Source organism: Macaca nemestrina, chromosome 6 (assembly GCF_043159975.1).
Source record: "Macaca nemestrina isolate mMacNem1 chromosome 6, mMacNem.hap1, whole genome shotgun sequence".
NCBI lineage: Eukaryota > Metazoa > Chordata > Mammalia > Primates > Cercopithecidae > Macaca > Macaca nemestrina.
The window spans coordinates 2,825,532-2,840,691 of record NC_092130.1 but is presented as its reverse complement, the minus strand read 5'-3'; the positions used below and the strand labels follow the sequence as shown (position 1 = coordinate 2,840,691).

Genomic DNA, 15,160 nt, shown 5'->3' with positions numbered 1-15,160 from the left:
TCAGCATCCTGTGTTCCTGAGAAAATCTCTTCTGCCAGTTTTTAAAAAATTTGTAGCTAATCTTTTTTTTTTTTTCATAAGCATCAACTCCTCAGAACTTTTAAGTCTAAATTCCATGAAGGTATACTGAATCCTACTATTAAGTTTTCTGTAGTACAAAAATATGTTTGAACTTAAAGTGATTAATATTTTCCAGAATAGCAAATACTTTGCTCTTTTTCTAATTTGATTTTTGAAATACACAGAAGAATGTGTAAAATCTGTACTGTTCACCAAAAACCTACATACTCTTCTAAGCCCTTTATAAATATTAACTAACTTTTGTTCTTACATCAGCACTATAAGATAGGTACCATTTAACAGATTTGGACAATAGAGCACAGAGAGGTTAAGAAACCTGCCCAAGGTGCGGTGGCTCGCGCCTGTAATCCCAGCACTTTGGGAGGCCAAGGTGGGCGGGTCACGAGGTCAGGAGCTCAAGACCATCTTGGCTAACACGGTGAAACCCCGTCTCTACTAAAAATACAAAAAATTAGCTGGCATGGTAGCGGGTGCCTATAGTCCCAGCTACTCGGGAGGCTGAGGCAGGAGAAGGGCATGAACCCGGGAAGCAGAGCTTGCGGTGAGCCAAGATCATGCAACTGCACTCCAGTCTGGGCAACAGAGCAAGACTCTGTCTGAAAAAAAAAAAAACCTGCCCAAAGTCACACAGCTAATAGTGGTGGAGCTCCAGAGTTCATTTTGAGTTCATTAACTCAAAAGTCCAAAGTTTCATCTTAGTGTTATTGTAACCACTGTACCCTTCTGTTTCTCTGCTTCTCTTTTTAGTTAATAATGATAAAGACAAATGAAGAAAAAAGAAAGCAGGCCAGGCACAGGGGCTCGCACCTGTAATCCCAGCACTTTGGGAGGCCAAGGTGGGTGGATCACCTGAGGTCAGGAGTTCAAGATTAGCCTGGCCAACATGGTGAAACCCCATCTCTACTAAAAAGACACAATTAGGCATGGTGGTGCATGCCTGTAGTCCCTGTAGTCCCAGCTACTTGGGAGGCTGAGGCAGGAGAATCACCTGAACCCAGGAGGCGGAGGTTGCAGTGAGCCAAGATAGAGCCATTGCACTCCAGCCTGGGTGACAAGAGCGAAACTCCATCTCAAAATAATAATAACAACAACAACAATAATACATAGTAATAATAATAAAGCAGATATCTAGTTACCAGAGCCCAGGTGAAGAAACAGAACATTGCTAGTGCCATGGAAATGCTTGGTGTGCATCTCCTCATTCACATCCTTTTACCTCTCTCTATCCAAAATATAACCATTATTCTAACTTTGTGATACTTCCTTTCCCTCTCCTTATAGTATTGCCATTTATCATTGAATCTGCAAACAATATATTTGGTTTTGGTCTGTTTTAAAACTTTAAATTGAATCTTTTATATATATATATACACACACACACACACACACACACACATATATATATTATGTGCCTTTGCTTATTCATTCATATTGATATGTGTAGCTTTAGTTTATTAATATTCGCTGTTGTCAGTTATTCCATTGTATAAACACTTGACAATCTTGTTGTCTATTTTTTCATGACAGGCATTTGTGTTGTTTCCAATTTTTGCTGTTGTACACAATGCTACGTGAAGAATCATGAATTCTCATACTGTTGCAAGGTAGAGTTACCTAAGTATATGTACCTAGTAGTAGACTTGCTAAATCAGCCAATGTGCTTGCTCTAGGTTGTACTAAACTATTTTTCAAATGCTTGAATCAGATTGTATTTCCACCAGGAGTATGTGGAAGTTCCCATTACTGCATCTTTCCAAAATCTGAAGCTGTCAGTTTGAATTTTTACGTTTTATTACTTGGGCGAATGTGGTAATGGTATCTTGTTGTAGCTTTAATCGGCTTTCCCTTGGTTACTGTTGAGATTGGGCATCTTTGCTTACGTTTGCAGACCATTCAGGTTTCCTTTTCTTAAGTGCTTATTCAAGTCTTTTGCCCATTTTTCTAGTGGGCTTGGTGTTTCATAAGCATTATTTTCCAAGTCTCCATTCTAGTTTTTTGTGGGTCATATGTTGCAAATATTTTCTCCCAGTAGGTAGTTTCTATTTTTTTAGCTTTTATTTTTATTTTTATATTTTGAGACAGGATCTTGCTCTGTCACCCAGGCTAGAGTGCAGTGGCACCATCTCGACTCACTGCAAGCTCCGCCTCCCAGGTTCACACCATTCTCCTGCCTCAGCCTCCTAGTAGCTGGGACTATAGGTGTGTGCCACTATGCCTGGCTAATTTTTTGTATTTTTAGTAGAGACGGGGTTTCACTGTGTTAGCCAGGATGGTCTCAATCTCCTGACCTCGTGATCCGCCTGCCTTGGCCTCCCAAAGTGCTGGGATTCCAGGCGTGAGCCACCACGCCCGGCTACCTGCTGGTATTTTCATACTGAGTCTGACAGGTTCTCTGTTTGGGGTCACTTGGTGGTTTTGGAGGTGGGGCCTGCTGGACTTTCCACTTTTTCTCTCTTTTCACGTAAGCAGATCAGGTTGGAAGAAATAGGCCTGGTTAATGCATATTTCTTGCTTCACAGGAAAGCTTGTGCCCATAGGCCTTTGGTTGGTTTGTTCAGTGTTGAGCTCTCTCTGTTGACTTTGATCAGCAGTCAAAAAGCTGATTCTCAGGTTGCAGTTCCAGCCCCCTACCCCTTATTTTGTCTGGGATAAGAAATAGGATCTAAGAAAATGGAAGTCTGAGTAGCTGCAAGGTCCTTTTCCAGCCTCCTCTCAAACAGTTCAGCAGATGCCCTTGCCTGTCCCTACCACCAGTTCTCATCTTTAAGGAATGGATATTTAGGAAGTAGTAGGATCCTTTAGGACTGTCTTACCCCTGTGAATAAGTTACAGCCTGCTTAAAGTTTAAGGGGAAGAAACCTCTAGATTGTGTCATCCTCCCTTTAAGTTTCATGTATGTTCTGGTACTTTATGTTCCAGAGGAGTATATTCCCAAAGGGTAGTTTACATACTGTATTAGTCTGTCCTCACATTGCTATAAAGAAACACCTGAGACTAGGTAATTTATTCATTTGTTTGTTTATTTATTTATTTATTTATTTATTTGAGATGTAGTTTCACTTTTGTCACCCAGGCTAGAGAGCGATGGCGCAATTTTGGCTCGCTGCAACCTCTACCTCCTGGGTTCAAGTGATTCTCCTGCCTCAGCCTTCTCAGTAGCTGGGATTACAGGTGCACACCATCACACCCGGCTAATTTTTTTTTTTTTTTTGTATTTTTTTTTAGTAGAGATGGAGTTTCGCTATGTTGGCCAGGTTGGTCTTGAACTCCTGACCTCAGGTGATCTACCCACCTCAGCCTCCCAAAGTGCTGGGATTACAGCCATGAGCCACCATGCCCAGCTGAGACTGGGTAATTTATATGAAAAGTTTAATTGGCTTATGGTTCTACAGGCTGTATAGGAAGCATTAGTGCCAGTATCTGCTTCTAGGGAAGCCTCAGGAGGCTTATTACAATCATAGTGGAGGGCAAAGGGGAGCAGGCACATCAAATGATAAAATCAGGAGCAAGAGAGTGGCAGGGGGAGGTGCTACACACTTTTAAGTGTGTAGTCCTCTTCTCACAGGTCTACTAGGCAGTGCCCCAGTGGGGATTCTACATGGGGGCTCCAATGCCACATTTCTCCTCTGCATTGCCCTAGGATCGGTTCTCTGTGTGGCCTCTGCCCCTGCAGCAGGCTTCTACCTGGACACCTAGGCTTTTCTATACATCCTCTGAAATCTAGATAGAGGTTCCCAAGCCTTAACGGTTGAACTGTGTATACCCACAGGCTTTAATACCATATCAAAGCTGCCAAGGCTTACGGCTTGTACCCTCTGAAGCAGCAGCCTGAGCTGTAACCTGGCCCCTTTCAGCCATGGGTGGATCTGGAGTGGCTGGGATGCAGGGAGCAGTGTCCCAAGGCTGTGCTGGGCCCTGGGCCAGGAAACCATTCAGTCATCCTAGGCCTCTGGTGGGAGGGGCTGCTGTGAAGTTCTCTGAAACGCCTTTGAGGTCTTTTCCCCATTGTCTTGGCTTATTAGTACTTGGGTCCTTTTTACTCATGTAAATCTCTGCAGCCTGAATTCCTCCTCTGAAAATGGGCTTTTCTTTTCTACCACATGGCCAGGCTGCAAATTTCCACTTATTCCCTTTTAAATATCAGTTCCAGTTTTAAGTCATTTCTTTGTTCTCACATCTGAGCATAGATTGTTAGCAGCCAACCCACCTCTTGTGTGCTTTGCTGCTTAGAAATTTCGTCCACCGGATACCCTAAATCACCACTTTCAAGTTCAAAGTTCCACAGATCCCTAGGGCAGGGGCACAGTGCAGCCAAGTTCTTTGCTAAGACACAGCAAAAGTGACCTTTCCTCCAATTCCCAGTAAGTTCCTCATTTCCATCTGAGACCTTAACCAAGACTTCACTGTCCCTATCACTATCGGCATTTTGGTCACAACCATTTAACCAGTTTCTAAGATGTTCCAAACTCTCCCTTATCTTCCTGTCTTCTTCTGGGTCTTCCAAACCCTTCCAACCTTTGTCTGTTACCCAATTATTCCAAAGTCACCTCCACATTTTCAGGTATCTTTATAGAAATTCTCCACTTCCCAGTACCAATTTTCTGTATTAGTCAATTCTCACATTGTTATGAAGAAATACCTCAGACTGGGTAATTTATAAGAAAAAAGGCTTAACTGGCTCACAGTTCCTGTACAAGAAGCATAGTGCCAGCATCTGCTTTTGGGGAGGCCTCAGGAAGCTTACAATCATGGCAGTAGGTGAGGGGAAGCAGGCACATCAAATGGCAAAAGCAAGAGCAAGAGTGAGGAGGGAGGTGCTACACTCTTGTAAATAACCAGATCTCACAAGAACTCATTCATGATAGAGAGGACAGTACCAAGGGGGATGGTGCTGAACCTTTCATAAGAAACCACTCCCATGATACAATCACCTCCCATAAGGCCCCGCCTCCAACACCGGGGATTACATTTCAATATGAAATTTTGGTGGGGACACACATCCAAACTATACCACATAGATTGTTATTTACTTCCTATCATATTTTATTTACTTCCTGTATCATATTTCTTTTTTTTCCTTTTTTGTTTTTTTTTTTTTGAGACAGAGTCTCACTCTGTCACCCAGGCTGGAGTGCGGTGGTACTACCTCAGCTCACTGCAACCTCCACCTCCTGGGTTCAAGCAACCCTCCCATCTCAGCCTCCCAAGTAGCTAAGACTACAGGCACCTGCCACCATGCCCAGCTAATTTTTGTATTTTTAGTAGACATGGGATTCCACCATTTTGGCCAGGCTGGTCTTGAACTCCTGACCTCAAGTGATCCGCCTGCCTTGGCCTCTCAAAGTGCTGAGATTACAGCCATGAGCCACCGCGCCCAGCCTTGACCATATTTCTTAATCCTCATTTTGTATCTGTGACCCTCAGACCCAGTGAGACAAGTAACTACTTAAGATGATGTTAAGAGCCAGGGTTTGAATCCAAGTTTGTCTGACTTTGGGTCAGCAATCTTTACACTGTGTCACACTGTGACATTTTAGGAAGATTAATTTGGTGTAGGATTCCTAGGTGGCCTTGTAGGAGGAAAGAAACTGCTGCTAGGAATACCAGGTACAGTGTGCAGGGTCTCCTGATCTGCCTTTCCCAAGCCCAGCTCTTCTGCATCTGTTTCCTTCGTTCCATCTTCTTTATGTAGCACCTACTCCAGTGGCCAGTGCCTTCACTGTGCATCCCTCCTGAAAGGGCTCACTCTTTTCTCTGCTTACCCAGTATATCTGCCATCCCCTGCTTTCAGTTTCCCTGTTATCTTTGGACCAGTTCAGTGTTCTTTCTCTCTCTTCCTATTTCTCTACCTTATTTTGGGTGCATCTTTGAAAGCTCTCAAATGTGCTCAACAGTTATTTTAGTTTGATAGCTAGTTTAATTCTCTCATTCCCACCTTATGCAGTTTCCAGTCTCCCAGCATAGAAACCAATGTGCACTTGAATTTTTTTTTTTTTCTCAGACTGGGAGACAAGACTTGAAACCAAAGCGCCAACTCTGAAGCCCAATATTACTGAAGATTTATGCCATGGGGTACTAATGGAAAGGGAAGGTGTCTGGCATTCTACTGTAGGGGAAACCTGGGAACCTAATAATTGGTTAGAGGGACAACAGGATAGTCATCTGAGCCAAGTGGCAGTTACCCCTAAGAAAACCTTCACCGAGAGGAGAGTATGTGGAGGTAATGAATTTGAAAGATGTTCCAGTCAGGATTCGATCCTTGATACACAACAAAGCATTCCTATGGTAAAAAGGCCCCATAACTGTAATTTACATGGAGAAGATGCCACGCAAAATTCTGAGTTAGTTAAAACTCAAAGAATGTTGGTAGGAAAGAAGATATATGAATGTAATCAGTGCAGCAAAACCTTCAGCCAGAGCTCATCCCTTCTTAAGCACCAGAGGATTCATACTGGGGAGAAACCCTTTAAGTGTAATGTATGTGGGAAACACTTCATTGAACGCTCCTCCCTTAATGTACATCAAAGAATTCATACTGGAGAGAAACCCTATAAATGTAATGAATGTGGGAAAGCCTTTAGTCAGAGCATGAATCTTACTGTCCATCAACGAACTCACACTGGAGAGAAACCGTATCAGTGTAAAGAGTGTGGCAAAGCCTTCCATAAGAATTCATCTCTTATTCAACACGAAAGGATTCATACTGGAGAGAAACCCTACAGATGTAATGAATGTGGGAAAGCTTTTACCCAAAGCATGAATTTGACAGTCCATCAGAGAACTCATACAGGAGAAAAACCCTATGAATGTAATGAATGTGGAAAAGCCTTCAGTCAAAGCATGCATCTTATTGTCCATCAGAGAAGCCATACTGGAGAAAAACCCTATGAGTGTAGTCAGTGTGGCAAAGCCTTTAGTAAGAGCTCAACTCTTACCCTACATCAGCGAAATCACACTGGAGAAAAACCCTACAAATGTAACAAATGCGGGAAATCCTTTAGCCAAAGTACATATCTTATAGAACATCAGAGGCTTCATTCTGGAGTAAAACCTTTTGAATGTAATCAGTGTGGAAAAGCTTTCAGTAAGAATTCATCTCTAACTCAACATCGGAGAATTCACACTGGAGAGAAACCTTATGAGTGTGTGGTATGTGGAAAACATTTCACTGGACGATCATCCCTTACTGTGCATCAGGTTATTCACACTGGAGAGAAACCTTATAAGTGCAATGAATGTGGAAAGGCATTCAGCCAGAGTGCTTACCTTATTGAACATCAAAGAATTCATACTGGTGAGAAACCCTATGAATGTGATCAGTGTGGAAAAGCCTTCATTAAGAATTCATCCCTTACAGTGCATCAGAGAACTCATACAGGAGAGAAACCCTATCAGTGTAATGAATGCGGAAAAGCCTTCAGCCGGAGTACAAACCTTACTCGACATCAGAGAACTCATACGTGAGGAATGTTTCCACTGGCCCCTACATCATGTTTAACTCTTCAGTAATAATCATATAAGACATACAATGTAGAAACCTAATAAATGTGATGATTGTGGGAATTTTCCAGTTGAAGTATAATATATCAGATAATACCACTGCAGAGAATTCATCTAAAAGTAGAGAAATCTTGATTCAGAAGGTATAACTTACTTTATATCAAAAGGTTTAAGTGGCTAATATAAACAATGAAGACTCATGCTGAAGATAAGTTCTGTTATATCATACTGCACATTCTCCTTTGGCCATCAGAGACTTTACACTGGAGAGAAAAATGTGAGCGTGTTTAACTGGACAGCCCAGAGACCTGGCATGTAGTCCTAATTTGCCACTGCCTTGGACAAGTCACCTACTTCCACCAGGTTATGGTTCTTTATTTGGTAAATGAATGATTTTGGAGTTAGAAATCTTGTAGGTTCTCTGTTAGCTCTAAAATGTTACAACCCTATAAATATAATGAATGCTGGGAAATCTTTGTTCTTTTACAATCTTATGCTGTCTGTATGCTGTCTAGATGCTCTTGTTCCACAGTCTGGTTTCCTTGGATGTTTTTGATCAAAATTATTTAGCTTTACCAATTCCTAGTACCCTTCCATGCCCCTAATCTTCCCCTGCATTGTTACTTTGTCCCCTAACTACAGTCTGGTTTCCATAAATTAATGGAATAAGTATGCAAATCTTAATGCAATAGCATGCTGTTTTGAGTTCTCAATTAATAGTTCTTAAACTGTCATTAAATGATCATTTAGAAAATAACATAGTCCTATAAGTACAAAGGAATCACATACAAATCTTTGTGTCATATTCTGGCTATCAAAGTGGAAAAGACAGAGGGACTGAACACTAACAGACATAGCCATCTGACCTATTAACAAAATGTTGAGGCTGGACAAGGTGGCTCATGCCTGTAATCCTAGCACTTTGGGAGGCTGAGGCAGGATGATTGTTTGATTTCAGGAGCTCAAGACCAGCCTGGGCAACATAGTGAGACATTGTCTCTGCACTCCAGCCTAGGCAACAGAATAAGAACTTTGTCTCAAAACAAAAATAACGTTGCAACTCAAAAACATACTCAAAACAATATAGGAAGATTTTATAGATCTATAGTTATTATGGTAGTTAAGATAGCTTTGTTTATTTCACACATTTACCAAGTCCTAAATATGTGTTAGACATGATTAGAAAATCAAAATGAGTAAGATATATTCTTTGGTTTATAAGGGTTAAACTAAAAAAGTGTCAGTATGATAGGAGAGGAAGAATACAAGCAATCACAAAGCAGAATTTAGGAAATTTGGTAACTGACTAAATGTGCTGCTTAAATGAGAAGGAAGAGTCTAGGATGACTTGGAGTTCTTTCTTTGGTAGATAAGGTTGCCATAATTAAAAACACCTATAGTTGCCCAATTTTGCGGGGCAATGATGAGTTCACTTTGGGTACATTTCCATGAGTCTGTGGGACATCCGAGGGAAGAGTCCTGATAGCCAGCAGAAAGTGATAGACGAGACACTTGCAGGACTGTCATTGATGGGGTAGGTGGGAAAAAGAAGCAGCAGTAGATGCTAAGTGGAAAAAGCAGCAAAAAGAAAAACAGAAAAATCAGAAGTTGGTGCCACAAAGGTAAAAAGATAGTTTTAACACAGGGATAGGAATATTTAATACTGTAAAATGCTATGGAGGGCAAAGTAAGATAAAAATAGAACTATGTCGGCCAGTTGCAGTGGCTCATGCCTGTAATCCCAGCACTTTGAGAGGCCAAGGCAGGCAGATCGTGAGGCCAGGAGATCAAGACCATCCTGGCTAACATGCTGAAACCTCATCTCTACTAAAAATGCAAAAAAATTAGCTGGGCATGGTGGCATACACCTGTCGTTCCAGCTACTTGGGAGGCTGAGGCAGGAGAATGGTGTGAACCCAGGAGGTGGAGCTTGCAGTGAACTGAGATCGCACCATTACACTCCAGCCTGGGCAACAGAGCAAGACTCTGTCTCAAAAAAAATAAAAAGTAGAACTGTGTCCTTTTGTTTGGGCTATCAATTTAAGGCAGATGGCTTAAAACCTGTTTGAGTTGGTTGAAGAGTGGTTAAGTGTTAAAAAGAACTTAGCAGCTTTACTGAGGTGGGAGAGACTCAGAAAGACAACTAGAGGGAGGCTGGGGCTTGGAGCATATCAGAAGAGCTGTGGGCTGCAAACAATGGAAAGCCCAGTCCATGATGGTGTAAGAAAGTAGAGATGTATTTTTCTCACATAACAAATCTGGAGGTGGCTGTCACTTGTTCACAGATAAAACAGTTCAGTGTCTTAAGTTTAATGGGGTTTCCATCATGGTTACATCATGATGGCCATAGCATCAAGTAAAGTGTCTGCATTCAAGGCAGGAGGGAGGAGGAGGGGAGCACCAGCAACATCAGTGCCTTTGATGAGGAAAGTTTTTCCCCGAGGCCACTCAGTAGACTCCTGCTTACAGCTCATTGACCACAACTGTATTGCATGGCCACCTCCTAGCACAAGGAAGGCTGTGGAAAGAAGTATTTAACCTTTCCAGCCTCTATAGAGGAGGCAGGCACAAAAAAGGGGGGTTGAGAATGGTGTTGATGTAGCCATCCAACAATCTGCCAGGAAGTGTTTGTATGATTTAAGGTAGGATTGAGCATGTTCAAAACTGAAAAAAGAGGTGTGGAAGAGTGAAGGTACAGAAAGGAGGGGACATGCAGCTCAAAGTGGGAAAATAAGGTCTGGAACACAGGCGGAGGCTGTAGGGATCTCTTTGGACAGGAGAAGGAAACTTTCCACTGGGAGAGACGGGCATCCACAAACGATGGGTACAGAAGATGTTTGTGGGTGGCAATGGAGTAAGTTCCTGTGAACTCTTAACTGTTTAAACCTTCAGCATCCAGTCTCTGGGCTATGTGACCTCTCAGAGTTAATATTTTGCCAATTTTGAGTCGTTGCCTCCATCCTAGGCTTCAAAATCTTTCATTTTTCCCTTTCTCTCTTGTCCTGTGCTTGTCTTTTGAGCTTTATTTTGCTGCTGTCTTTATCATTTCCATCTATTTTCTACCCATTTCTTTTGTCTGCCTCCTTTCTTCCCCTCTCGTTCTATCTCTTGAGATCATATGGGGAACAAGAAAAAAATAAATAAAATCTGGAGAGGAGGAGACCCTGTAGAAGAGAGAGATTATTAAAAATCTAAGTTCCCAAGGATACGGCTAGTCTGATGTTTTATTCCCCCTTCTTTCCTGTTCTAACTCCAATGGTTTGTATTTGAATATAGGCAAGGAGACCCAGCATGCTGAGTTGAGAACTGTGTGTGTGGAAGGAGGCGGGGGCAGAAGAGTGGAGAATATCAGTGTCAATTATTTGCCTCATCCTCCTCCAGCCTCCAAACTTGGAATGAGGGGAAGGGTGCTGTTTATTTGTGAAACAGTAATAATCTGGACCGATTGGGTTTCTTTCGTGGAATGTTAGAATTAGGACAAAGACACTTCGGTGTTAGAAGATGAAAGCACTAGATAGGAGAGCTGATGCTGACATCTTGGGTCATGTACAAATTTAATTGTAAGCAAAGGAATCCAACCAACTGGGAGGAGTTCTGGGAGTATAAGGGTCTGGGAGGGAGGACCCTTGTTACCATATCCTGTTAAGCCCAAGCCCTTCATTTCAGTGTCCGTTCTCAGGGAGAACTGAAGTTTCAGTAATATATGAGGATTTTTTGTAACTTAAAGTGCAGTACAGCCAGGCCTTGTGGCACCTGGGAACCACCAGCAGCCAAGCACGTGTGCCTGCTCTCTCCCTCTGTCTTCATCCCCCACCCCTCGCCACTGCCACCACCACCACATGGGTTCTGTTACTGCTTTGTCCATCGCCTCACTGGTGGTTGGATTCCTTTGCTTACAACTAAATTTGCACATGACCCAAGATGTCAGCATCAACTCTCATATCTAGTGAACTTTCATCTTCTAACACCCAAGTGTCTTTGTCCTAATTCTAAAATTCCATGAAAGAAACCCATTTGGTCCTGATCATCCTTTTAAGACAAGCCTCACAAGTCACCTTTTCTGGCTAAGTACCCATCCAGTCAGCTGGTGGGAGGAGGCCTTCCATGTGATCACTGGCCATGCAGTCGAGCCTATGTGCGGCGAACTGACAGATATGACCCGTATGTCATGAGTTTTTACTGAGCACCCACTCAGTAGCTGCTAGTGATTTGGACCTCAGAAGGAGCTCATGGTAGGGAAGTCTGAAATAAACCAGGAGTTCGGATGCACTAGGTAGCAAGAAACACAGCACCCTCTGGAACTATAGAGAATTGGGTGACCAAGGTATTTCCTCTCTGGCTGGATCATCATCCAAAAGACTCAAATAGGGCCATTCCCTCCACTTGAGCTCTGTGAAATGGGCCTCTGGGCGTTTAAAGAGGTTACCAGTCAAGGTTCTCTGACAAAAGTGGAGCTGCAGAATATGGTGCCAGTACCCCTCTCCTACATACTGCATAGCTTCCAACTGCCTGACTCCTGAAAAATATCACAACAATCTGGAGGAGAAAGGTCTCTGAAATATTTATGAATGCTGAGAACTTAATTGAGCTAGGTTATTTCTCTGCCTGTATACACATTGGCATTATCTGACGGTCTGTGGTCAAGAGACTCATAAGTGACTGGCCTGTGCTGCATGTTATTGTGACAAGGATGAGTAAGACCTTGTTCCGACTCATAGTGGAGTTCATTCAAGCAACTAACATTGAGCTCCTAGCATAAGTCGGCTTCTATGAATTCAGGGTAAATGACGCCTGATCTCTGCTGTCAAGTAGCTCCTAGCACATAGTGCCATAGAGTGAATTAGTTGGGTGAACAGAAGAGGGGAGGAAATGAGAAGGTGCAGGGAAGAATAGGAGTAATGGCAAGAGAGGCTAAGAGAGCATAGTGTATATTCAGGAAATTCTAAGAGGTGTATGATTTAAGCAGAGAGTAGAAGTCAAGAAGTGGGAAGAAATGAGGCTAAAGGAAGATCTTATTACATCACACTGCAAAGGTCCTAACAGGGCTTAGCAAACGGACCCCAGGAATTACTGGCTAGTAGCCACTGTCCTGGGGAAGAGGAAACAGTCTGGTGATGCAGGTCTTGGTCAAATGTAAGTGTTCATTTGCATATCCATAGTTAATAGAGCAGAAGGGAAGGGGGTTCTCCAGACCACATTTTCACCTCCTTTCTCTGAGGAGACTGGTTCCTAATGAGAATCCTTGACAGAAGTGGGGCCTTCCTCAGTGAACGCTCAGAACAATATAGTGTGTGAGTCCTGGCTAAAGCCAAAGGGTGTGTCAGGCATTGTATCACAGGTGTCACTGCTGCTCTTCGGCTTGAATAGCTTTTTTGTTTGTTTTAGTTGCCTGTGGAAGGGCACTCCTAGCAGACTACAGCATCACCAGGACAAACGGGTCAGATAAATGAAGGTTTTATTACTGTTTTCAGTTCTGGAAGACTTGGCCCTTTGTATGTCAGTTCTTTGCCATCTGGGTGACAAGTAATAAGAGCACTTTTGAACCTTCCAACATCAACAGGAGAAGGACTCCTGGTTCCAAGGACATGGGACCTGAGCAAGGCACTTAACAGATCAGTGCCTCAGTTTTCTCATTTATTAATAGGACAAACCTCAGTTTTTGGTTGCATTAGATAATGTAAAGTGCTTATAAAAGTGCCCAACATGGCCAGGCGCGGTGGCTCATGCCTGTAATCCCAGCACTTTGGGAGGCCGATGCAGGTGGATCAACTGAGGTCAGGAGTTCAAGACCAGCCTAACCAACCTGGAGAAACCCCATCTCTACTAAAAATACAAAATGAGTGAGGCGTGGTGGTGCACGCCTGTAGTCCCAGCTACTGGGGAGGCTGAGGCAGGAGAATCTCTTGAACCCGGGAGGCAGAGGTTGCAGTGAGCCAAGATTGCACCATTGCACTCCAGCCTGGGCAACAAGACGAAACTGTGTCTCAAGAAAAAACCCAAAAAAACCTGCCCAACATGTAGTTAGTGCTCAATACATATTATATTCCTGAAAACAATAATATCCAAACTCCTGAGCATAGCACCCAGAACCCTTCCGTATCTTAGAATCATTAGGCTCTCAAAGCAAATGCCTTGTAGAAAGGTTATATAATTGTGGGAGGCTACTTGTAATTGTGGACTGCGGTCATCGCCTCCTCATTGGTTTTCCTGTATCCCCTCTAGCCCCACCACTGTCTGCCCTCCTTGAAGCTGACCGGTGCTTCTATCAAAATGTGCCCAGCCATGTCACTCAGTTTCGAATCTACTCATTTCCAGGCACACAGAATAAATCCAAATTTCCTTCCTTCAAGGCCTGTAGTTACCCCTGCAACACCATCTCGCACTCTCCCTTGTTCACTAGGCCCTCGCCAGTCATACTGACCTTGCCAAGCCTGGAGTTGACCAAGCACACTTCTCTCTGGACAGCATTTCTGTTGCCTCCGTTTAGAAGGCACTTTACCCACACGTTCACATCGTTTCCTCCCTCACTGTATTCACATCTCTGCTCAGATGTTACCTCCTCAAAGAGAACTTCCAAAACTGCTGCTTGAAATAATTCTCCGTCCCATCACACCCTGACCCCTAACAGTAGTGTTATCACTATCCGATAAGTATTTTCTACTTGTCTGACCCCTCCTCTAGTACAATTAAAACTCCATGAGTGCAGGGGTTTCACAGCCATTTCTCCAGCCCCTGGACTCTGGGTTCTCACTCTCCGGGGCCCAGTTTGAGTGACCTGGAGTCACGAGGGAGGGGAGAGAGAAGGGTTACCAGCCATACTCACACAACATCCCCTCTGGTGCTTTACGGGGTCCCTGGGAACTGCTACAGGGGCTGCCCCTGGCCTTGCCAAGCACTTGACACATAAGTGCTCCAAAATGTCTATAGAATGAAATCTTCAATAAAACTCCAAACAGAATGCTGTAGTCACTGACACTGCTTCCTAAAACGTGGCCAACGATTCCGAATGTGACAAACGGGTCACGTTCCTGATTTTTTTTCACCACCCACAAAGTTAAAACCCTCTCATCTTTCCTTCCTGAGCGCCATGCAAATTACCTATTCAAAAGCAACCAAGTATCTCCAGTTGGATATTCTTAGGCATCATCTCATCCTTGCCAGTCTCTGCAAAATATGGTCAACAAAAATAAACACCACCTTCTAAACACCACCCAGCTGTCCAGGATGCAGACTTCCTGGTATCCAGGCTCCTTCCTCTCCCTCTTCCCCACCTCTGAGAAGTCCTCAGGCACGAAGTGTTCTGCGTCCCGAACATTCCAGGGGCCGCCGGCCACCATGGGCTCTGTCCTGAGGTGCCAAGCGGGACATCCCTGCCCGACATCCTGTCCCCCCGCACCGCACACGCGTTAACGGCTGTGGCGTCTCCACCCCACAGCACGCACTGGCCCGCCCGCGGGGCCAGGCTGGAAGCGTCGGGCGCTTGCCAGGCCAAGGCGCAAACCTGCCGCCTTCCAGGCCTTTTCCGCGCGGTCCCCGTCAGGAACGCGCCCGGTCGCCTCCTACTCCGTCTTCCGGACCT

General features: G+C 43.8%; 1 protein-coding gene and 1 long non-coding RNA gene across 13 annotated transcripts in view; one reads left to right on the top strand and one right to left on the bottom strand.

The window, feature by feature from the left end:
* The window catches only part of LOC105484092 (ZFP2 zinc finger protein), a 49,622-nt gene extending 38,837 nt beyond the window's left edge, over nt 1-10,785 (top strand). For all 12 annotated transcript variants that reach the window (XM_071098025.1, XM_071098024.1, XM_071098026.1 and 9 more), the window contains one exon: nt 6,083-10,785. In XM_071098025.1, the coding sequence (XP_070954126.1) occupies nt 6,083-7,545 (1,463 nt within the window). In that variant the 3' untranslated portion in view covers nt 7,546-10,785. The remainder of the gene's footprint in view (nt 1-6,082) is intronic.
* LOC139363685 (uncharacterized) overlaps nt 1-15,160 on the bottom strand; it is a 41,396-nt gene that overhangs the window by 26,002 nt on the left and 234 nt on the right. The gene's annotated exons all lie outside the window — the stretch shown is intronic.